At 41.5% G+C, this 23831-nt stretch overlaps 1 protein-coding gene and 1 long non-coding RNA gene across 4 annotated transcripts in view; one reads left to right on the forward strand and one right to left on the reverse strand.

Annotated features, from left to right (window-relative positions):
- On the forward strand, positions 1–1535 carry LOC144365643 (uncharacterized). 2 transcript variants are annotated; one of them, XR_013424336.1, is made up of 4 exons: positions 1–499; positions 628–736; positions 817–1097; positions 1286–1535. It is a non-coding gene; the product is annotated as an uncharacterized LOC144365643 (long non-coding RNA). The 2 variants fall into 2 exon arrangements; XR_013424335.1 differs by having other exon boundaries at positions 2–736.
- A 10598-nt stretch (positions 1536–12133) lies between these two features.
- Positions 12134–23831, reverse strand: part of Ap1s3 (adaptor related protein complex 1 subunit sigma 3) — a 55018-nt gene continuing 43320 nt past the window's right edge. The window contains exons 4-5 of one of the 2 annotated variants that reach the window (XM_078018090.1): positions 19822–19959; positions 12134–12931 (exon numbers count right to left, since the gene is read on the reverse strand). In XM_078018090.1, coding sequence (XP_077874216.1) covers positions 12731–12931; positions 19822–19959 — 339 coding nt within the window. In that variant the 3' untranslated portion in view covers positions 12134–12730. Of the gene's footprint in view, positions 12932–13019; positions 15280–19821; positions 19960–23831 lie in introns of those variants that run through there. The other variant, XM_005330543.5, reaches the window with a different exon arrangement.

Genomic DNA, 23831 nt, shown 5'->3' on the forward strand with positions numbered 1-23831 from the left:
AGAGAGAGAGAGAGAGGAAGGGGCCAGGAGATTCAGTCCAGGCCACACCCCCAGTGACCTACTTTCTCATCAATTCCCACCTACCATCCAGTAGGCCATTCAAATTATTAATCCACCAAGTGGATTAATCCACTAATGAGGTTATAGCTTTCCATATTGTAATCATTTCACCTCTGAACATTCCTGCAATGCTTAACTCCCCAGCTTTGCAGGGGACACTATGGTTCTAAACCATAACACAGCCCCACAGCAACACACATGCATTCTCTTGGCTATCCCAGACACTTGCTTAGAGAAATGACATTGCCCCTGTCTTGCCACTCTGACAGGTGCCACCAGCAGATTTAATATAAAATGGCCCAGTCATGAAGTTCGGCTGTGAGTGAGATCTAAGGGCATAACCAAAGGGATGAGAACAGGATTGGGGACAGCTGTCTCTGGCTTGAACCCAGGCTCTCCTGGCTGCTGGTGAGGAAGACATGTTTCATCATGGCTCAAGGTAACTCACAACTGTTGTGGGTTTGTGTCCTCCCCTGTCGCTGGTGTGCTCTGACAGTGCTAGGGGAAGGGCCTGAGAGGTCAGAACTGATTGAAAGATTTGGGCTGTTTATGTGACTTGCTACCTAGAAGTGAGCTGCTTTGCACCAAGGCAGGAGAACCCCCAGAGGTCACCAGGAGAGCCTGGGGTGGGGCTCCATAGGAGCCTTCAGAGAGGGGCCACTGAACGACCCTAAAGGTAAGTGGCTTGTTTCTCAGTGTTGCACGGATTAGCTCTGCTGGTCTGGAAGCTCTAACCCACCACAATTTCTCTTCTAGGTCACAAATTCAGAGTGGCCCAGTGCAGAACCCTCTGAATCAACAAGAACATCAGGACTTTGAAGTTTCTGAAAGACACAGCCACATTCCTCTAGTGCCCTCCTCCTCGGGTTCCAACTCCCATGCCTCCATTTTGAACCCATTCTTGACCAGTATGGGAACATGCAAAAGTCCATCTTTAAAAACGTGGCCTCTTGTTGAGCTATTTCATTGGCAAAATTTCTCAACACGTGCATCATCCATCCACTCATCAATGTCTTGGACTATTTTTTTCTGATCAGGTGTGTATTTCAGAAGAATATTGGTTGTCAATGAGGCAACTCCATTCCATTCACTTACATATCCATAACTGGGTTTAGCTGACATTGATTGACTACTTCCTAAATGTCAGACATGAACCTCTTTTTCACATACTTTTCTTCATTGAATTCCTATGACAAACTTAAAAGGGAATTTCCTTTTTTTTCAGTTTTACTGATGAGTAAAAACAAGAAATTGGACAAAACCCAAAGTCCCACAGAAAATAACCGCAGAGCTAGGATTCCAACACAGAGCCAACTCCACAACTTTACATATGACATTATGCAAATAATCCTACTGTATTTCTAGCACCGAACTGGGAGTCTGGATGTGTGTCACAGGTCCATGTGTATAATTTTATGTTCAACGGTAAACTCACACCCTAGTCTCTTTTTACCCTTTAAAATAAATACATTGAATCATAACTTGATCTTATTTTAAGCCCTTTCATCTAAAACTATCAGTATTTTTTGTGCTTATTTTTCAAAACTCAATATACATAGGACGGGGCATGCATTCCTTTTTCTTTTTTCACCCAGAAACACTTGTAAGCAAAGTTTGGGGTCCCCTCACCCCATTCAGACCTTTGAGGTAGCAGTGTTGGGCATTTCTCTGGATTCTTTTTGCTCTTTTTTTATGCCCAGGATCCATCTCCCTTCTTCTCCAAACACTCTAATTTCCATGTGGGCAATTTCCACACTGCCACGTTGGATACAGGCATAATCTTGGCAATGGTATGATTCTGACAACTTAACTATCTCTGTAGACACTGAAGGGTGCTTTTGTCTACCCTCTCCCTGGCATAGCCAGGGGTGGTTATGTGATCACACTGGAACCATTTATACTGAAACTCGGGGGCCTGCAGGACACAAGACACCAGAATGATCTCAGATCAAATCTGGTGGTGCTTTGGGCAACATGGCGGCAAGAGTTCTGGGGCACCAGTAGCTGCATAGCATGGTGTCTGTGCAGGCAGCAGCTCCTCAGCTGTTTTTGCAGAGCAGTGTCCACTGTGGCCCTGCTGCTGAGCTCTCTGGAGCTACCCTGGGTCTTGCCCTTTCCCCAGCCTAGCTTTCTTGACTTTGGCTTCTTGACTGCATTCAAAGTGATATGATTTCTGACATCCTTGCAATGATTTTTTTTTCTTTTCCTCCTTCCTTCCCTTTCTTTTCAACTCTTCTCTCCTCCCCTCTTCTTCTGTCCCCTCCCCTCCCCTCTTGTCTTCTCTTGCTCCTTCTTTCTTATATTAAAGCCATTGCTTGCAATCAAGAAGTCCATGCTTATATGCCAAGTATTCCTAGTGTCTGAGATATTTTTTCCATTTGTTCATCTAAAACCAATCTTTAAAATCACCTTCAAATGTTGTCTGCAAATCCCACAAGAAGGCTGGTCTTATTAAATCATCATCATTCTTACCTAAAAGATTTTTACCTAAGTCAGTCATCTACCACATTCACCAAGCTTGACTTCAAAAAATTTCCAAGTATGGAGGTGCCAACAAACGATTTGGGGAGAATGGTGGGTTGTCTATTAACATCTACATGAACTTGGTTGAATCAACACTTCCTATGCCTCCATTCCCTTATCTGTAAAATGACACTTTTTAGAGTCGTGAGGTCCCTTCACACAGTAGCTGTCCCATAAGTCATGGCTAACAGGCATCATCCCTGAGGTGAGTTCCAAAAGAGGAATTCTGACTTGTGTGTGAGCAAGACCAGCAACAGGACCAGACTCAGCAGAGATCCTTCCAAAGTGAAACCAGCATTCAGCTGCATATTTGCTCTGGCACTTTGGCTTTAGAATCAGTCATAAATAAACAAAAGCTGCATAAAATGGCTACTGAGTCCATCTCTGTTTGGCTTCACCCTAGACTGGTGTTGTCCTTCTCTTACCCCTGAACCACCAACCAGTGAACAAGGAAGGAGATACACAAAGCACTTGTGGATGTTCCTGGAGGCCCAGGTTTGGCCTGACACTGTGCCCCAGTGGGTCTCTCCATCTGATTGTTCTATTCCAAGCTCATTCATTGATTCTTGTCCTAGTGTAATTCACCCCAAGTCCTCTTTTCTTATTCATTGATTCTTGTCCTAGTATAATTCACCCCAAGTCCTCTTTTTACTTAAGTGGGGTATTCCTAAAGAATGGGTGTCTGAACAGACGCATGGGTGAAGAAGGAATGAGCGAACAAATCTCCCTTTTCCCTGGATCTTATCCTCTGACCATCTGAACAAATCTGCCACCTGACTCTTGGCTTGTGTCAACCACCATCCAGCTACGATTCTAATCACCTCTGGTGAGAGGCATCTGATCTTAGAAGTGCACTCTCTGAAGCTGTTCAGAACTCATTTTCTGTGGCACTGTGTTACTCCCCATGGTAGGAAAGACATGGACACAGCACTGTCACAGCCACAGCCCTGCTCCATGTGATTCCTAGAGCTTTTGTTTTTCTCTCAAGAGAGAAGAAGGAGGAGGAGGAAGACGGGGAGACTAAACCACATAAACAAAGCTCGCCTGCTCCATACACGCGTGTATTGTAACTTGAGGAAAAATAATACACTTTGTGGAGACATCTTTATTTCCAAAGAAATGTAGACTCAAATCAGTTCAACATATTGACAAATATTAATTGGGAACCACTACAGATTCATTCATTTACTCATTTGCACATTAAAAATCTGCTTATGGGGATGGAGATGTGGCTTAGTGGTATGAAGCTTGCCTTGTGCAAGGCCCCAGATTCAATCCCCAGAACCTCAAAAAAAAAATCTACACAAAGAAATAAAAATCTGCTTTCAGAGAGGAAAAGGGCCAGGGATTAGGAAGAGGGGAAGGAGGGGAGAAGTACTGGGGAGTTATATTGGCTAAACTGTATCATACTGTGTGCATGTATGAATATGTAACCCCAAATCCCTCCTTTATGTACAACTATAATGCACCAATAAAAAAAAAAGTAGAAAGAAAAAAGTCAGCATTCACAACATGCCAGTTACGAGTTATGGATACCAAGAGCCCACTCCTTGCCTTCTGAGTCCCCTCACAGTGCCGTGTGGTATGCAATACACCTACCAAGAGCAAAAGGCAATTAACAAAAGGAGGGGTGCCTTATCTACCTGGCGAGGTCCAAGAGGGTGACTCTTAGGTCCTGAAGATGAGAAGGATCCTCCTACAGATAATGCGAAAAGGACAACTCAGGAAGCTCCTGAAGGCCAGGCTCTCTGCTAAGCAGTGTTCTAGGACCTGTCCTCAAAGAATGTATTCTGGTGAAGGAGAAGAGGCAGACAGGATAGAAAACGAGTGCATTAATACACACACGTAGGTAGATAAATAGGTAAACAAACAAACCAGTAGGGTAATTGCAGATAATGTGTTATAGAGAAAAAGAAACAAGGTTGTGGAAAAGAAAGTAACTGTGGGGAGATCCCGCTGCTACTCAACTTCTGGGATCCAGTAAGGGCTCTCTGAGGAGGTGACATGTAAGCTTGAGGTTCCCCCAAAATGCAAAAGAAAGCATATCACATATTGGGGCACAGGGGAAGGTGAGGAACCAAGAAGAGTGAGGCTGGAGAGGTCATGAAAAGACCTGACTCCACACCAAGGAGCAGAGACATTTTCCATCTTATAGGAACAGGGAACCACGGCAGGGTTCAGAGCCCCAGAGAGCTAGATCTGATCTGGATTGTAACTCTCCTGGGAAATCACTGGCACTGGGCCTGGGTTCAGAAATCCGTCTCAAATTCTCCCTCATCAGAAAGACTGAAACATTATTGAGTTAATAACGTAAATTATATCTGATGCTTTTCAACAAAACATATTATGTCCCTGATTATATTTCTGGCCACGGCTCTGAGGCCAAACTTACAGAAACAACCAATGATGCCATGAATCTCCATAGATGCAGGGACTCTGTGGAGAAGACCTTGTGGTGTCCAGATTCAGAGAGACCCACGATGCAAATACAGTAATGAATTCCACACATCCACAACCTTCTCTGCAGAATGTGGTAGTAGGGCTCCTATGGGAGGCCAGGAATGGAGATGCTTCCTTAGACAGGAAACAGAGTGTCCTGGGATAGAACAAGCCCCCAAGTAGACTGGTATGCAATACACCTACCAAGAGCAATAGGCAATTAACAAAAGGAGGGGTGCCTTATCTACCTGGGGAGGTCCAAGAGGGTGACCCTTAGGTCCTGAAGATGAGAAGGTAGCCCTGAGTGTCACCTCCCTACTACAACTGTCTTAAAATTCAGAGAGCACAGGTACCAGGAGGTGTCTGGATCCATCCTTTTAAGTAAAGTTCATCTTCTTCAAAGCAGGATATCATCATGTTTTAAATGTGTGGCTTCATCAGCAGCTGCATCAGGCACAGGAGTTTTAAAATGTTGGCATCTTGGAGGCCCATAATGGCTTCTGAGCACAAGCAAAACACAGAAGAGCAGGCCCGGAGCCTTTCTCCACTTCAGCCCCACTTTATTGGGGGAGAAATATCTTCTCACATGAATTAATAGCACATAGCGATTTGTTTATTCTGGGCATTTAGATGGCTTTCAGTCTTTTAATCTGCCATATAACTAGTGCAAAGCTCATCCAGATTTTCTGCCTTATGGGTTTTTCTCTAAGGTAAGACCAAGAGTAAGCAAGTTTGTCGTAGAAGGAGCCAGAGAGTAGAAACTTTAGGTTTTGTGGACCTCAAAGTCTGTCTACTCCTCCTCCTTTCCAATTCCTTCTCCTTTTTTATTCTTCTAACAACCCTTTAAAAATATAAAGACCATTCTTATCTTTGTGGCTAGTCAACAGTCCACAGATTGGATTTGGCCTGTGGAAAATTGTTTGTTAACGGTGTTGGCAGTAATGTGGAGAGATGGGCTTGCTGGCCTCCAGGTCACATGAGATCTTAGCCTGCTGGGGCTATTAGGTTTCAGGGATCACAAATGGCCTGTGGCCTGTTGAATCTGGGTAATCTTATCATTTTAGGGTTATCCTTATTATGTCAAGGGAAGAAACTATTTTGAACCTAAAATTTGTCTAAGTTTCTGTTTTGTTAGGTTTGTCCTTTTGGTGCCCAGGGTATTATTAGCTCCATGCTTACTCTGTCTGGCAAAGCAAGAAAGTTGTCCTGGCCAACTGCATGCCTGTGGCTCCCAGGGAAGGCTTTGAGAGAGGTGTCAAGGGAGGAGCCATGTGAATACAGGGACAAAGATGTCCACCCCAGGAACCCATGGAAATCCATAAGGAAATTCTCTTCTTTCAATATAATCTGTAAGAAATGGTATTAAAGTACAACTTCTGTCATCTGCTCACAAAATGTCACCCAGTTGCAGGCTATTTTCTTTGTTTTAGCTCCATGAAGCTATTTTGAGTCATGAGTCCTCTTCCCTACTAAAAGCCAGGCCAGCACTCCTGATGCTCATGAGATGGATCCAGAAGAGAAACCCAGAGCCTCAGCCAGCATTTGTGCAGAATTCACCAGGCTCCGGTTCCTCCCTCATTCAGAAGAGGAAAACGAGGCAGGGAAAAGCAATTGTCCGAAGCTGGCAAGTGGCAGAGTCTAGTTATAGACCTTGATATTCCAGGTCCAAATCCCAAGTCTTCAATCAGTTAAGAAACTCTGCATGCTAATTCCTGGCCTTGATGGAGTGAAATGGTGAAACAATTCCCCAGGCCTTGGAGGACTCAGATAACTTCCTCACCTTCCCCCCAGAGGGGACGGATGGATCTAGCAAGACTCTCAGACTTGCTGCCTTGGCAGAGTTAGAAACCCCCAAATCTACTCAATTCCCAGTGATATATAGTGGCATAAACAGTCATATATATATATATATATATATATATATATATATATATATGTGTGTGTGTGTGTGTGTGTGTTTGTGTGTGTGTGTGTGTGTGTGTGTGTGTCTCCGTGTGTCTGTCCCCTTCCCTTGGGAACATGAAGATACCTTTTAAATCAGAAGAAAACAAAGCCTTACTTACACTGATTCCAATGTTGGAGGAGAGTCTGTCTTTGCCTCAGCCATGGCAACTCTGATTCTCCCTGCATAATCCCAGTAGAGCATGAGGAAGGTCTGCCCTTCTCCCAGAACCCTCAAACACCTTCTCAAATGCTCCCTCCAGTTGTCTCTGCCTGGTCTCCCTAGATCTCTGTAGAAACATACCATGCTACCAAAACCAGCATTTGAATCGGGTGGGGTATGGGTGTTTCTATTCACTCTAAATTCAGGCTCAATAATTCACTAGCAGGATTCACAGAAACCCAACGTTACTCTAGATGCAATTACAGAAAAAGTAGAGATTAGAATCTCCAAAAGGAAAAGGAACAGGGAGCAAGAAGCCAGGTGCAATGTTATAGATGTCCCCTCTTAGTAATGTCCCATGAAATGTATTTAATCTACCAACAACAGTGTTTGACAATGTGTGGCCAACCACTGAGCCTGGTGTCCAGGGGTTTTACGGAGAGTTCCTTGCAACAGATTCCAGGCCATAACTCAGAGCAAACGTGGGGTTCACAATAAATCTCACCATTAGGACAAACATAACTGGTCACACTGGTAGTGCAAGTCATGGTCCAAGGCCTGCAGCATGTAAAAAAAAAATAATAATAATACTCTTATCAGAACATCCAAGGGCCCAGAGGTTACCTCCCCAAAGCCAGCCAATTCTGAAAGCAGGTTTTCATTTGGAATGTGCAGGATTTGAGCAACACACACCCAAGTTAACTCTTTCATGAACGGGTATCTTCAGAGAAAAATTATGTTGCCTCAAGTGGCTCCATTCAAGGACTAAAATGAGACAGTGAGACCGTGATCCATAGTGAATGCGTCCAGGGTGATGTGGTGGGTGGGAACTCACAACCACTGTCTAAACACACTTCCTTGAAGCATTTTTATTTACGTAAGTCATGGACAAGTAACGCCTCTGCAGAGCAGTAGGAAGCTCACCGCCTCGGCCTTGGAGAGGTTCATGGCTCTGAGGAGGTACCCATTGCCACTGCCTGGTCATGATTTTTGACCCCTGGTGCTCTTTACTCCTGTGGCACCCCATAACATCCACCTGTGCTGGGGAAGAAAGTGGTTTTGCAGGAGACCAGGTTGAGCTGAGCCCTGAGTAGTGATCCCGTTCCCAGGCCAGCAGTGAAGGGGGCAATCCCAAGGCTGTCAGCGCTTGGTAGGGCCACGAGAGCTCGGTGCACTGCCTTGGAGACTGCCAGACAAAGGAGGCTGCTTTCCCGTGTCCTCTCTACTGCCCCACGAGGTCGCTGTTGTAAGGCAGATCCCTCCTCCAACCTTTTTATATCAGCAGAGGAAACAATCCTATTTGTGGCACATTTCCTTGGAAGGAGCCTCCCCTGGGGACAAAGGACCCCGGAGGACACCTGTAGTCAATGTACATCACCTCCACCTGCCACAACACACTGGCTGGGAAGCCCAGGTGGAAGGCAGGCTGTCTATGGGGAGGCGATGGCGAAGGAGTCCTGGTATGAATGATCTGCTTTCCCTACGGACAATTCAGCAAGAAAGAGCCTAATGTGCTTTCCCCATCAATTTATTTCCCATTTGGTTTTATTTCTCTAAATATTAATATTTGCATTATGATTTCTAATGAAGCCATTGAGAGTAAAGAAGTCAGTCCCATTGGATATGTTTTAAAAAGAAATTCTCCGTTGTCCCATGAACACTTTATCATGACGTCTGATTTTCTACTGCCTATAATTAATTTGCCTTTCTCACTCAAATGCAACTCTCTAGAAGGATGGGAAGAAGTCAGAATCAAGGTTTGACTTTGGCTCTCAGGCCTCCTTCGCAATTGCTGTTCACTCTAAATTCTTGTTTCCATTATATTTCCCACTATATAAATAACAAAAAAAGAGACCATCAAATAAATGGGAATCTTTACATTTATCCAACATGAAATGCCACATTCTTTCTTTCACTATTGCCTGCCTTTCCTTATCTACTCATCTGTTTAAAAAAATTTTTTTAAAGAAAGAAACTGCTTTCCTGTCCCTTATGAGTAATATCTTAGCAAGGTCTGGTGTACCAGGTAATTGGCAGTCGATCATTCCCATGGCAACTACCACTTTCGGCTGCAGTCCAGCTTCCTTTAAAGGTATTTTTCCTTTCTGTTTACAAGTGTGCCTTCCGAGGCTTTGTTTTCGTATCACTTGCATTTGCACCGATTTCATAGGGTGTCTATGAGAGAAAGTCAACGTGTTTTTGTAGCAGAGGAAAAAAGGAAGACTGCTCCTACCCTGTGCATGAGGAAAAAAATAAGAATTGAAAAGGACGCTTGTATTCTTAAAAAGCTGTCCTTTGAAATAACCAAGTGCTACAGTCATAATCTATGTGACATAATTAAAAATACAGGAAGAGCTCATCATTGGGTAGTCACATTAAAAAAAAAAAAAACAAACACTGTTCTTCTCTGTACGATCCCATCAACAAAACATGGCTTCTCTTCCATCATGTTGGCAAGAGAGGGCTGTGCCACCCAGATGGATGGCTTCTCATAGATGGTACGGAATGAAGGTGGCCCTGGAAAGGTGGTAGATTAGCTTTTGGTCCCACCCACTTGTTTCTTTCACAAGGACACAAAACTCATCCTTAAGATCACCAATGAGTCCTCAGTTTTAATTTTGATCACTTTACCACAAGGACAACAGTAGCCAAGGAATCATTATGTGGGACTTAGTCTTTTGGATTTATTTTCCCCCATTTTTTTATTGATGCATTATAATTACACATAATGGTGGGATTCATTGTTACATATCTGCATCTCAGCATTCAGCTTTCATTGTAACTCTTACTGGTATCTTACTGTGGGAAAGGCACTGGTGTGAATGGTTGGGACCCAGCTATAGATAAAATAGAAAAAAAATCTTGAACCATAGAGTGTCATCTGTCACCTGAACTTTTGAAATTTTTATCATGCTTCAGAAGTGCAATGCTTTAATGTTCTTTATGAACTCAAGACAATATAAGAGATAATACAGTCTTTCTTGGCCCAAAATAAACTATCCTGGTGATGTTCCCTGGAAATGCACAGACTGCTTGCTGGCTTCGTGAACTTCTTGTGGTTCTAGCCCAGGAGTATTAAGAAAACCACATAGTTTAAAGGAGAGGTTTTCAATCTGATAGCTATTAGGAATGGTGCGTGTTTAGGACATCAATAGGCCACTTAGGAAATCTGAAAAGACTCCCTCTCTGTCTCTATCTCTGTCTCACACACACCCCAAATTTTCTATGTCAGCAAGAGGTAAGACACATATTTAAATATCTATCATTTCATATCTGGAGCCACAGTTACCCTGGGAGACACCAATATTATGCAAAGAGAGCAGAAAGAAAGGATGAGACAAGAGGGGATTCCTGAAGAAAGTGACACTTGAGTATTTAAGAAACTGGCTCTACAAGATGGAGCTAATGGCATTTGAGGTAAAAGGAATAAATTGAACAAGAGAGAGCCAAGGAGAAAGTAACATATCAAACTGGAAGAAGTGTGAAGGAGGGTGGATTAGGTGACTTACAAGTTCAGAAGTAGTCAGATCAAAGTATTCCCCAAAGCAGACACAGCCAAGCATGGTAGCACAGGCCTGTAAACTCAGCGACCTGGGAGGCTGAGGTAGGAGGCGCTCTAATCAAGTCAGCCTGGGCAACTTGGCAAGATTCTGTAATCTCCCCACCCCCACCCCCCAAAAAAATTAAGGGATAGGGATGTGGCTTAGTGGTAAGACATCCCTGGGTTTCATCCCCAGTGAGATAGATAGATAGACAGACAGACAGACAGATAGATTTTTTTTAAAAAAAAGGCAGAGTAAAGGGCTGCAAAAGCAACTACAGAAGCAGGGTATCAAATGCAAATGTTCCAGGGTTAGGCTAGAGTGATGGGTAGGTAGGTAGAGTAATAGGAGCAGACTCTGCAACTCCATGCAGAAAAGCAGGCCCAACGCTGCCAGCTCTTACAAGTTTCAGAAGAAACTAGATCTAATTTTTATAAGATCACATAAATTTTTACACAATGAGAAAGTAAAATTGTATGCAAGATTAGGGTGGCCTGTGGGACCCACGTTCTATTTATGAAAACTTATGTGACATATGAATGACAACATCATACTTCCGCTTCTCTGTTTGGGTGTGTCTTCTTAGTAGCCAGCTCTGCTTATTATCCACTTGCTTCATGCATTAGGTGGGGGTGGGCTCCAGACTGTGGCCAACACCCAGGAGTTCAGTGGCTTCACACAACACAAGTCCGTTTCTACCACACACGTCATGCCACCTGGCTGGCCTAGATGGCTGCCTTTCCTGACAGCTTTGTTTTAGGTTTCCCCCGTCTCACGGCTCTGCCTTTCTGGATCCTGGAGTCTTTTCCTTAAGCTGTGAACAGGGAAAGTCAGAAAATGGAGGGCCACATTCATGAGCCAGACCTGCAATGGGGCTCATATTACTTGGACCCACATTTCACGGGTCATAATTCTGTCATTTATAAACTCAACTTCAAAAGAGGCTGGGAAATAAAGCATAGGTCTATGCCCAGGGGGAAACAGGAAGTGACTTGGTAAATAACCCTTCAGTCTCTGCCTATTTTTCAGTGTTATTTTCATCCAGTGCTTGCTGTTTCTTCCTCAGCCCATAACCAAATGTGAAGCTCTTTTCTCATGGTTAGATACAACCAAGGATGACATGATAAGCTTTAGCTAAATGTTGGAAGCAGTCACAGAGCTCAGTAGTTTTTCCAGACTATCATTCAACACTAGCAGAATATGTATTCTTTCTCTGATTTCTCCTCCCTCTAAAAGGTGACACAAATCCCACCTGCACAAGTCAGCAACACAAACTTGGTCATTCACCTTTTGCCTGTATTCCAGGAGCAACTCTTTTCTTTACCCCTATAATATAATCAATCATCTCAAGTGTTCCCAGCACACTTCACCTGCATCATTTAAAAGGGCGAAAAACATGCCTTGAATATCATTAGCTTGTACTTTATACCAAGAAAACAGACTCATCAAATACTTCCATGGGTAATACCTTTGAACAAAGTTTTATTAAACAAATGTTTAGCACTGGGACCTGATCAAAGAATAAATGTTAAAATCCTGATTTCCTTTCCTCTTCTGTACAATGAGAGGTTTGAACTAGCTGACCTCACGATCCCTCCTGACTCTGATCTTTCACCCATTCTAAAGAGTAAGCCCATGAGGTTTATCAGGGGCAGCCAGGACCAGCATGCAGATCCCCAGGTCCTAGTGATCCCCATTATGATGCTCTAGCTGAATACAAATAGGATGCTTAGCATTATGGCTCAAAGCATCCCTGCAAGTACACTAAGGTCCACTTGTTTCCCTTGAGAAACAGCAGAAAAGCATATAGAGAGAGATTAAGAAAAGTTAGGCTCTAGGGCTGGGGATATGGCTCAAGCGGTAGTGTGCTCGCCTGGCATGCATGTGGCCCGGGTTCGATCCTCAGCACCACATACAAACAAAGATGTTAGGCTCTAAATTTAAACAATGACTGCACCATTAAATGTAGGTTAAAAAAAAATCAGATTATCAAAATGCACAGGAATAGTGACCAAGAAGTCAGTAGGAACAAGTTGCTGTCCCTACTTGGGAAGTTTCTTCTTCATGGAAAGTAGCAAGAAAATGATAGGGACTTGGGCCAAAAATTAGGGGTGGCAATTTCAAGCATTAAAAATCTGGTTAAGGGGGTTGGGGATGTGGCTGAAGCGGTAGTGTGCTCGTCTCGCATGCGTGCTGCCCCGCGTGCTGCCCGGGTTTGATCCTCAGCACCACATACTAACGAAGATGTTGTGTCTGCCGATAACTAAAAACAATAAATAAATAAATAAATAAATAAATAAATATTTTTTAAAAATCTGGTTAAGAAATATATTCATAACAACACATTCAAGTTTCTTATTAAAATTTTTTAAAATATTTTATTTGGAAGCATTATACAAGCTGAATATTTATTGCCATTCCTTGCACTTGGTACCCTTGTTATAATTATACAATATAAAGAAAACGTAATGACTATTTTCACCAAACCCATAAAAGATGCCCCCCAAATTCCTCAAACTTACCCCAGTGTGCCACAAAGACATAATCATTTTCTGTATGTGACAGGAAGTCTGAGAATATCCATGCATAGCTAGACAGTCTCTAATATGGAATTATCCAGAACATATTTAGTACATTTAATGAGGTTCAAAAAATACCTTCATCCAAAAATAATAGAAAGGAACCAGAAAAACTGTGATATATTTACATGAAAGTACAAAATCTTTTATAAAATTGTCTTGAAAAACAGAGCTTTACCATATTTACCAAAAAAAAAAGTCAAAGAACTAAAGAAACAGTAAACACGGTGATAAAAAAATGATAAACTTCAGTCTGATGCCATAATTGCAATCATATTATTAATTTGAGGAAATAGTTAAAAACCCAGTGATTATTCCATATATTCATCTGAATTATTTCCTTTAAATAATGGTTATATTGGGGAATTGGTCAAGTCAGCCCTCTGTTCTTGTCCTCCCATCTTGCCTTTTTCCCTGAAGCACTCTCTTGAGATGACCCACAGAGGACGTATTTCCATTGTGTTCTATGGGGGGTTGCCATATGCAATCTGCTGGCTTGCCTTAAGAAAAGCACTAGGAGACACTGACGGCTCCACTATGAGCGATACCAGCCCTCGAGACTCCCATTGAAAATGTACGGGTAAGATTTCAGAGAAAGGCACCAAGACAGAACAGTGCAAGCTATTTCCCCATAATGTGTCGGATCACATTTTTGTGTTTTGTTTTGTTTTGTTGGAAACGAGGACTGAACCCAGGGGCACTTAACCACTGAGCCACATCCCCAGCCCTTTTTTATGTTTTATTTAGAGATAGGGTCTCGATGCATTGCTTAGGTCCTTTCTAAATTGCTGAGGCTGGCTTTGAACTCACAATCCTCCTGCCTCAACTTAATTGAGCCATTGGGATTAAGGCATGTGCCACCAGGCCCAGCTCAGATCATATTTAGTACCTAGTCATGTAGAATTTTCATTCCAGGAAGCATTAAGGTAACATATTTACAGTAATGACAAGCAGAAAATTTGGGGTGGGGAGGAGGAAAATCATCCACCATTTAGACTGCAATGATAGCTAATAAATGCCCTTAGTAAGCTTAACAAGCAATGACTTAAAATATATTAAATTTACATTAAAAATATTTGAAATAAAACCTCTCAAGCAACTAAGAGTGCTTTTAACATAAGAGATTTTTAAGATAGTAGTAGCAATAATAATTATTGCATTGTTATTAATCCCTAATATACTATTTTTATAATAAAGAATGTCATAGACACTAGATCTCTGGATCTCTAAAAATCTTAATAAATATATAGAGTTTGTAGAAAACATAACCTTACTGGAATGTCCCTTATATTCAATTAAAAGGTAAAATTAAAACCCCAGCCTAGGTAGCAGCTCCTAAAGCCTCAAGAACACTTGTTAAGTTCTATACTTTCTTTGGTTATCGTCTCTAATTCCAATGCTCAAAAAATAAATGAATTCAGAACATTAAAATAAGATACATTGTATCTGGTCTGAAATTACAGTATTATTAAGTATTTGAAAAATATCCAGCATTAGGTATGAACTCAACTATTAACATAAGTTTGAATTAATATATATACTTTTAAAAATTAAATATTTAGGAAAGGCATTAATAATATATACTTTACTTTCAGAATCACAGGTTATCAACAATACAGTTTTCAACCTGTCAGTTTTCAACCTTTCAGTAGGAGGTCAAATGCAATGCAAATATATTGCAATCATTTTTTTCAAAATTAGCTTTAAAATATCACATGGAGTTAAAACATTGCAAACAACTATTCATCCATTGGGTTATTCAACAGTCGTTTCAAGAAACCAGGCACACAAAAAGTACTCATATATAGTATAATACAGATGTGTAGCAATTATAAATATATCATGTTAAATGACTTCAATTTGTGCTAGTTAACAAAGAATCCCTTTAAGTTATTTTTGGCATGGTGCCAGAGGCTTTGTCAAGACTGACTGTAAGGCATTGCTTGTTTGTAAATTTATAATTCATAGCACTCGGAGTCTTCAAGTAGATGTACAGTTAAAATGTAGGTTTGTTCATGTATTCTTCCATTGTCTGAAAGAGAACAATGAATTAGAACAATTTTCCCTTTAAGTCGAATTCTGTAGCAAACAGTAAAATCTTTTTCATTCTTTTGGATATATTTTGCCATTATTGAAAACAGTTTTCAAAAGCATTTATGGACATAAATCTTTGCATTCTGATAGAGAAAGGTGGTTTGAAGTTTAAGCATCACTTGTACACATGACCATATGGCTGGAAAAGCTAAGCTTGATCATCCGATGAGCGTCTGCTAAGAGAAAAGCAGAAACCACACCTGCCAAGAAGCACTGTTGACTCAAGGTGAATGTGTCTGCTAAAGAATCATGAGGACCACATCCAGGAATGTGTCTAGGGAGGCCTGAAGGGCACTTGCAGAGCACATGTCCTGCTCCCTACACTGTGCAGAACATCCTTGGCACACTTACTGCCAAGACATAAATGATACATACATCATGATTCTGCAGAACGGTGGCCATGGGTTTTGAAAGGCTTTCCTCCTAAGTATACAAATCATGGTTTTTCATCCTACTCATCAGTTACCAAGTTTGCCAATAAGAGACAGCTCCATATTTCTTTTCCAGAATTTTTTTTTTTAAAAAAAAAGTGTTTAAAGAGATTCACCATCATAGGTACAGTAATGTTGCAAATACTATACTGTACAAGATGGGTTGACTTTCCATCGCCCTCCCTCCTACCACAAATACCATATGTTGTTTGAGAAACACCATAGCCCCAGGTTGAATCAATAAGAGAGCTCAGAAGGGCAGCAAGTTTTTACTGGGCAATACCCTGCCTCTTCTGTGCTGAGTTGCCAGCAGTTCTATTAGCAACCCCTTCCTCACTTGTTCTTAAGTTCAGACCTCAGCATCTGTGACTCATTCGAATCTGCCAGGAGAGACACTGACAGCATGAGCCAAATAGACCAAGGTCATAGCCAACCAAGATCACCAGGGGGAGACCGTAGTTAGAAATCAGCTTTTCTAACTGCTTCTATCTGCCTTCTAGAATTCAGTGCTCTTCTGCTGAAAATACTGCTACTAAATCACCCACACTTTCTTCAAAAGCTCTTAGGCCTCCTAAAAAGCATTGGCCAATAGAGGCCCATATCCTTAAGGCTTCTGTCCTGTATCTCCTCCTAAAGATGTCACCCATGTCTTTTAACTTAGCTGGGGTAGGTATAATGCCAGCTAACAGACCATGACAGTTTTATGAAACATGGAATTCATACCCTTTGAAAGGAACACAAAATTACAAATATAAAATTAAGTATAAAGTTTACTTGAAATGATGAGAGCTTACTAATATATAAAAGATGGCAAATATAACAAAATCCAGAATAGCATGCTATTCTCATTGATTAATGGCCAATACTCTTCTAACATATCTTAGATTCACTGTAGGGCTATATAAGATACCTTCCTTTTGCAAATTTGACTAAAATGCATGACAATATGAGTACATAGTTCCTTTCTGCAGTCTTGAAGAAGTCTGAGTCAGTCAAAGGCCCTGGAGTAGACACCTCACTGGCTGCGGGGCTCACTGGCCTCTAGCTATCAGCACTGCTCACATTTCCAGATGACACAGGCTGCTGACTGCTGTGCTGACTGCCTTGCCTGAGCCCAACGGTCACTCAATCTACATGAACCAGTAACCTCAGAGGTGGGATTTTCTTGAGTCTGTCACTTGAAAGGTTTGGAGCAGACTTTTAAGACAGACACATCCCTAAAGAGGTGTGCCCTTACCTTTGCAAGAAGAGGGCTGGAGTGTTACCTTGGGACACCTTCTGGCTCTGTCTAGCACTGTGGTGTGCATCTTGTGCATTCTGCACTGTACATGCTATGCCTACTGCACTCTGGTTTGGCTTAGCTGTTAATGTGCTAAGAATGGTGACAGTGTAGGGGCACACTGAGCAGGTTGCTCCTACATCCACACATGCACATGAGGCATCCTGTGGCTTGAGCTTTCACCTACCATTTGACTTTCCCTTCTTTATGTCATCTCTTTGTGTAAGACATCTGCTGATGACTGCCCCTACTGGTAATTCTAGGAATTGCAATCCCTGTGGGTAGTTATCTCTTAGTTGGAATTTCCTTTGTTTCTAATAACTTTATGTCATCCCCTATCCACCTTGTTACTCCCTCCCAAATAAGTCATCCTCAACCAATTAAATTTTGACTTTCCTTATTGTCAACATCTAGCCCTGGTACACTCAGAATAAGCCTGGAGCATCTAGAGTTTTGAGACTCTGAGACCATGAGGTCTTATTAAATGAGTAAAGACAGCTTTTATTTATTTATTTTTATCCTAAAAAACTTTTATTAAGTAGATTGTGGAAAAGACTCCGGACCTACTTGGAGAAGGTACTGTGTTCTTAAAGTAAAATCAGTGTCTTGAAGACCTTTCCTAGCCTACAGTAACGACAAACATTTGCTTAGGTCCAAAGGACAGGGAATCAAGAAAGCACTTTTTTTTTTTCTTTTTTGCCTTTATGCAATTATTTTCTCCTACTCATTCTAAACTTTGTGAATCAGGCAAGATAGATAAAGTTAATTTTCAGCAAGCTCACCAAAATGCCCATGAACTTCACTGAAGGGAGTACCAGAGCCCAAAAAGACACTAGTGACACTTTCTGTATTGGTGGGTGCTACATTCATTCAATCAGAGCTATTTAAGGACAGCATGACACTGCTACTTGCTGGGGAACATAGGGTTAAATGCAGGTCCCTGAGACCCACCCATCAAGTTTGTCCACTCAATCACCAGGGACTTGAACTATCATGCCCCTTAATGTGAAAGAATTTACTCGTAAAATACCTGCTTTTCATATTTAGATGAAACTAGAAACACCACATTCACTACAATCTCTTTAATACTCTCTTTCCTACAGAAAGGGGAAATTTCAAAATAATCCAGGTATGTCTTGGCCCCAATTCAGGAAGCTTTAATTACTGAAGCACCAAAGACCCTGTGAGGAGTCTTTTCCTCCTGTATAGAGATTCCACGTTAGGTACCCTAAGGACAGCATTTTAAATAACCTCTCCCTCTCACCCTCTCTACTCCTCCTCCAGCATATTTTACAAAATATGGGATTCCATGGGATTTCCAAACCACAGATTTCTCTAGTACCTTGTAAAAATCCCCTTCCAGTGGCATTTTGGAGAGAGCCAAGTAAACCTCAGAGAATTAAAATGCATTTTTAAGGTGAGAATACTTCTAGTAATAAATGCATGGCCTCACATGGAGGCACACGGAGCTGCTTATGGGTGCTCACTCAAATAGGTGTCCTTTTTCAGGTCCACTCCCCTAGAGACTGATGCCCTCCATGAGCAGGAGCAAGAAATCAGCTCAAAGGAGTACCAAACATGCTGGAAATCATCCCTAATGTTGTTAACTTAATCAGCCTCTTATTTCCAAAGAGCAGAAAGAATGGCTTTAATGCCAATTTTTAAGAAGGTACTTAAGGATGCTCTGGATCCTCTTGACCTGCTGTTATGAAAACAAAGATGCAAAGACCCCACTGACACTCTGGGAGAAGGACCTAGCCTTGGCCAAGCTGGGATGGAACCCAACCGCCCCCCTGCAGGCACATGCCTGAGCCAGGGCTGATCAAATCATCTGGTTTTGGAGAGCAGAGGTCTGTGGATCTAACTGCTCTTTATCGCAGTGTCCATGGGAGGACTGAAGGAGGTAGCATAGGCTAAGTTCCCCATTAGATATGATGCAAATCTGGGCTGCTACTAAAAGAAAAATCCCACAATATAAGAATCACAGAGAGTCAGGAGCAGTACCAAATGGATTCTTCAGAGCCCATTTATATCTCAGCAAGCATCCACAGTGCTTCCAATTTATTTATGCAAACAGGAGCACAGGTTTGGCCTTCCCAGGAGGTGTAAGAAATTTTAATTAAAATGATAAATGCCATGTTCAATAACAAAGCCCTAATATTCCTGGCAAATGAAATAACTATGTACTGCTATTCTCCTTTCTCAGGCAGCACAGATATTTCAGTGAAAGTCTTTTTATACATCTCATAACATTATTTTTTCAAAGGATAACACCAAGAATTTGATACCTTTTTGATAGTGAGATATCCTAACACTAAAATGTTCATCCAAACAGGACCCATCTGCTTGGGTTCAAATCTGTATTGCCCATTTATTAACTGTGTAAACCTGAGCAGGTCATTAATCTTCTGATGCCTCTATTTACTCATCTGTAAAATGGAGTAACAATAATAGCTACTTCTTAGAGTTACTGAAAGAAATAAGCTAATACATGTGAATTGCTTAGAAACTATACTCAGCACAAAGTACCAACAGAATGGTGGTTAATATAATATTTTTTTGAACCTGGGGTCATGTTTGACCACATTTCCATTTTATTTTTTGAGATGGGGTGTCACTAAATTGCCCAGGCTGGCCTTGAACTTGCAATTCTCTTGTTTTAGTCTCCTGAGTAGCTGGGATTCCAGGGCTACCCTGTAATCTTATTAACAGTATTGTCACCACCACCATTGTCATCATCTTTCCCTATGGCACGGAAAATTGAACTGACCTCTTGTAACATATCAGAGTCTTCAATAGCTTTTACAGCAGTTTTCTTGGATGTTTCCTGAATTTCTCCACCTATTATAAATTCATCAAGGATAAAATATGCCTTTTCAAAATTAAAGATAATATCCAGCTCGCAGACCTGGTGGGACAAAAACAAATGTTTTGATAAAGTGGCAGCAGCAGCAGTGGAGACCCTCCCCAGCATCCCCAGCTTTCCCACAGCTGCACCCATGCACACCCCAAAGACTGAAGGATCAGATGGTATTTTAAGCAGAAAAATAGAACTAAGGAATCCCAGGCTCTTAATAAAAGTAAAACCACATTCTATTAAAGCAGACCTTGTCCTTAGAAAATAATATTTTATGCTGCAACAAGAAATTTGAGACTCAGTGGAAGAAGGAGGCTACTCAGCTCCTCTACCCACCTGCAGCAAATAATTGAACCCTGGCTGCGTTTCAGGCACAAGGGCAGAATTTCATTTCTCCTACCCTTTGGTCTGAAAATGTTGGCTTTAGGACTTTCTCCTAGCTTTAAAAGCTCACTCTGCAAATTAGCTCAAAAATGCTAATTTTTCTCAAAATTAGCCCACGAAACAATGTTTTTTAAAATTTAGAGTGTATCAACCTCTCCCAGAAGCCCCATCCCCAGGGTTTCTGGGTCAGGGCCAGAGTGCCACCCTAACAGATTCCTAGAGAATGCTTCTGGCCAGCCAGACTTCACATTAAGAACCACTGTCACAGACTAATGCAGAGTCTGATAGATCTCAGTGTGTAAGTATAGAAAGTGTCAAGGCTACTGTCATAATCCAAATAGGGCTCATTTCCTAGGCTTCCACCAGACAGCAGCTCAAGCACTATCCTTGTGGGTCTTCCGCCTTATTCCAAAGACTTTGACACCTGACCTTCTCTTTGTACCCATAGTACACCCACCCACCTGGAGCTGCCCTCTTTTGTTGGCTCATGCAAAGTCTCCAGTCCTCCACCACACTGACCTCACTCAGGAGCATCTGATATATTTCACCAATCTGCCTCCTGAACCTCCTCTCCCTTGCTCCCCTGACCTTGGCACGCTCATTAATGCCTGTCCACTTCTATCTCTGAGGATTCTTTCTCAGGCTCCTCAGATGATTTGTCTCCTCCTCCCCAATTAAGAAATATTTATGAGTACTTGGGACCTATCAATCATCAGAACAGATGACATCTCTGCCACACACTGCCTAGATTCTGGCCATCTATCTTCTCCTTAAATATTCTGTTCCTCAACACAGCCTCTTCTCTTTGCAATATTCACATTCGCCCAAACGATCTCATGGGCTCTCAGAGCTCTGTCCAGCACCCAGGTGGCTCAACACACTCTGATGTCGAGCCTGATCCTCCATCCAGATCGCCATGCCACACATCGATCTGAACTCTTCCTAACTGCTCAATCTAACCCCTTCTAGAGTTCAGTTCATTTTACCCTCCCCTCATTCCTTTCCATCCCTTGGGCTTGCCCTTCCCTTTAGTAACCAATTCCTATTGACTCTACCATCTAAATAATCCCTATCCTTCCCTCTCTCCTCCCACAATCCCCCCCACACCCTGCTCCACTTCACAGCTGCTCAGACCTACAACACCCCTCACTGGGCCCATTGCGATGAGCTTCCAGGTGGTGTCTGTGCCTGCTCAGAACCATCTATCACTCACACTGCTAAAACACTGATCTTGTACCTCTCTGGTATGAGGTCATATTCAGGACCAAGTTCAGTTCCTTACCAGCACACAGGGATCTGACTACCCAGCCCTGTCCCTGCTCTCTGCTCTCCTGTGCCGATGCTTCTCCCGAGCTACAGCCACACATACCACAAACTTGCCATGTTCTTTCATGCCTTCGCCCTGGCACATTCCAGCAATTCCTAGAATGTTCCACCAAATGCCCTTTCTTTTATCTTGCTGCTGGCAAAACCAAGCTCATATTTCAAAGCCAAACTGAAAAGTCTCAGATGCAATGATTTCCCCAAATCCTCTTCCCATTCAGATTCCACATGGCTTCCCCTCCGTTCTCACATCTGGGCACTGGTGTATTCTAACCTACTGTCCGTAAGGCAGAGACCCTGTTTCAGTCACCTTTATGTCCCTAGAATCTGGCACACAGTGGAGCACAATAATTTTGGAATGCAATGAATCTGGAGTAAGTGAATGAGTTGGCTATCACACAGCCTTGTTTTTATCACAACAGGGATTAATGACTCCCCAGATAAACAATTCTCTGATTCCACCAAATGCTATAACTTTATATAAAATGGGTGTCAATATTTTAGCAAATTGCTCCATATATTTAGAATTCAGGTCAATAAACTTACAACACAGAACTGGTTTATGTTGACAGATAGAATTGAATCTAGAAGCATATGAACAAATGGATAGAATGCCACTGTAATGGATGGCCAGCTCAGAAAAACTCATCTAACTCATCAGCAAAGGTTACAATCTCCTCATTCATTAGAAAACAGCATTCATCAACAATAAGCAGATAGAGAGGAAAATAGATTATCTGTATTTATCCCTTCTCTTTATGTGTGTATGTGTGTGCCCACATAAACATATGTGAATAATTCCAAAATTAAAATCTGTCCACTAAAACATCACCCTATCACTTCCCAGACCAGTAGGTTTCCCTCTTGAGATCCCCCATCAGGGAGAAAATGGCATGATAAAAGGGTATGTCCACAGTTTATGAACTCTTTGTTTTACTTCTCATTGTAAGAATTTGAATGAGAGTGGAATGAAGTTTTCCAAGTGAAAATCTGGACAGATCAGAAAACAGTGTGCACCATGCACCACTATAAACAAGGGGGAATTACAGCACACACCAGGGAGGAGATCTGCAACATAAATGATGATGGGGAAGGGGAAGGAGATAGTGTCCATGATACAGAAAGAATCCTTGCAAATATCTAAGATTAGTATCGCAATTGGAAAAAAAATTTAAAAAGTAAAGACTGTTTAAGAAACAGTTCAGACAAAGCAAGAAAGGGAAAATGCCAGCACACATTTAATGCGGCCTGTAGCTCGCTAGCAATCAGAGAAATGCAAATGTAAATCAAAACAACATTCACTGCTGCTAATGTATGGATATATAGGTTTTTGCACCCACTGTGAGTGGAATTTATGGATTTTATAGACTATTTCAGAGGGTCAAATTGTAGTATCTATCAATTGTAAACATTGTAAAACTTCCACAAAGAATTTCTCATATTATACTCAAACCAGTGTACCAAATATAATGAACAACAAAGATTATGGTAGTATCATTTTTTTTATTATTGGTTGTTCAAAACTTTACATAGTTCTTGACATATCATATTTCACACATTTGATTCAAGTGGGTTATGAACTCCCATTTTTACCCTGTATACAGATTGCAGAATCACATTGGTTACACATCCACTTTTTTACATATTGCCGTACTAGTGTCTGATGTGTTCTGCTGCCTTTCCTATAGTAGCATTTTTTTTAATTTATTTTATTTTTCTTTTTTTTTAATTGATTGTTCAAAACATTACAGAGCTCATGATATATCATCTTTCATACATTTGACTCAATTTTAATGATAATTTGAAACAACTTAAATTCTATCCATAGGAAGTTGTTAAAATAAAATATGTATACACCCACAGGGGCATGGGAATTCTATATAGGTATTGGGAAGAAGGAGATTTATAGGGATAAATATGGAAAGAGCTTCAAGATAGACTTGTAAGGAACAACAACAAAAAAAAAGTTGCAGAGTCACATGCATAATGCAATCCCATTTATCTAAGAATAAAAATTATGTATGTCTTGAAGGATATGAAAAATGTGCATTACTTTGTAATTTCAGCAATATAACTAAACAAAAAGAAATCACAGTAGATTAGACATCCACACACAGGAAAGAGGGTATGAGAAGTAAGCAGTTACCAGAGGTCAGGAGAGGCAGAAGTCGGGAGTTACAGGAGCGATAGCAGAGGAGCCTTAGGGTGCAAGGTGG

Source organism: Ictidomys tridecemlineatus, chromosome 7, assembly GCF_052094955.1.
Source record: "Ictidomys tridecemlineatus isolate mIctTri1 chromosome 7, mIctTri1.hap1, whole genome shotgun sequence".
In the NCBI taxonomy this organism is placed as follows: Eukaryota; Metazoa; Chordata; class Mammalia; order Rodentia; family Sciuridae; genus Ictidomys; species Ictidomys tridecemlineatus.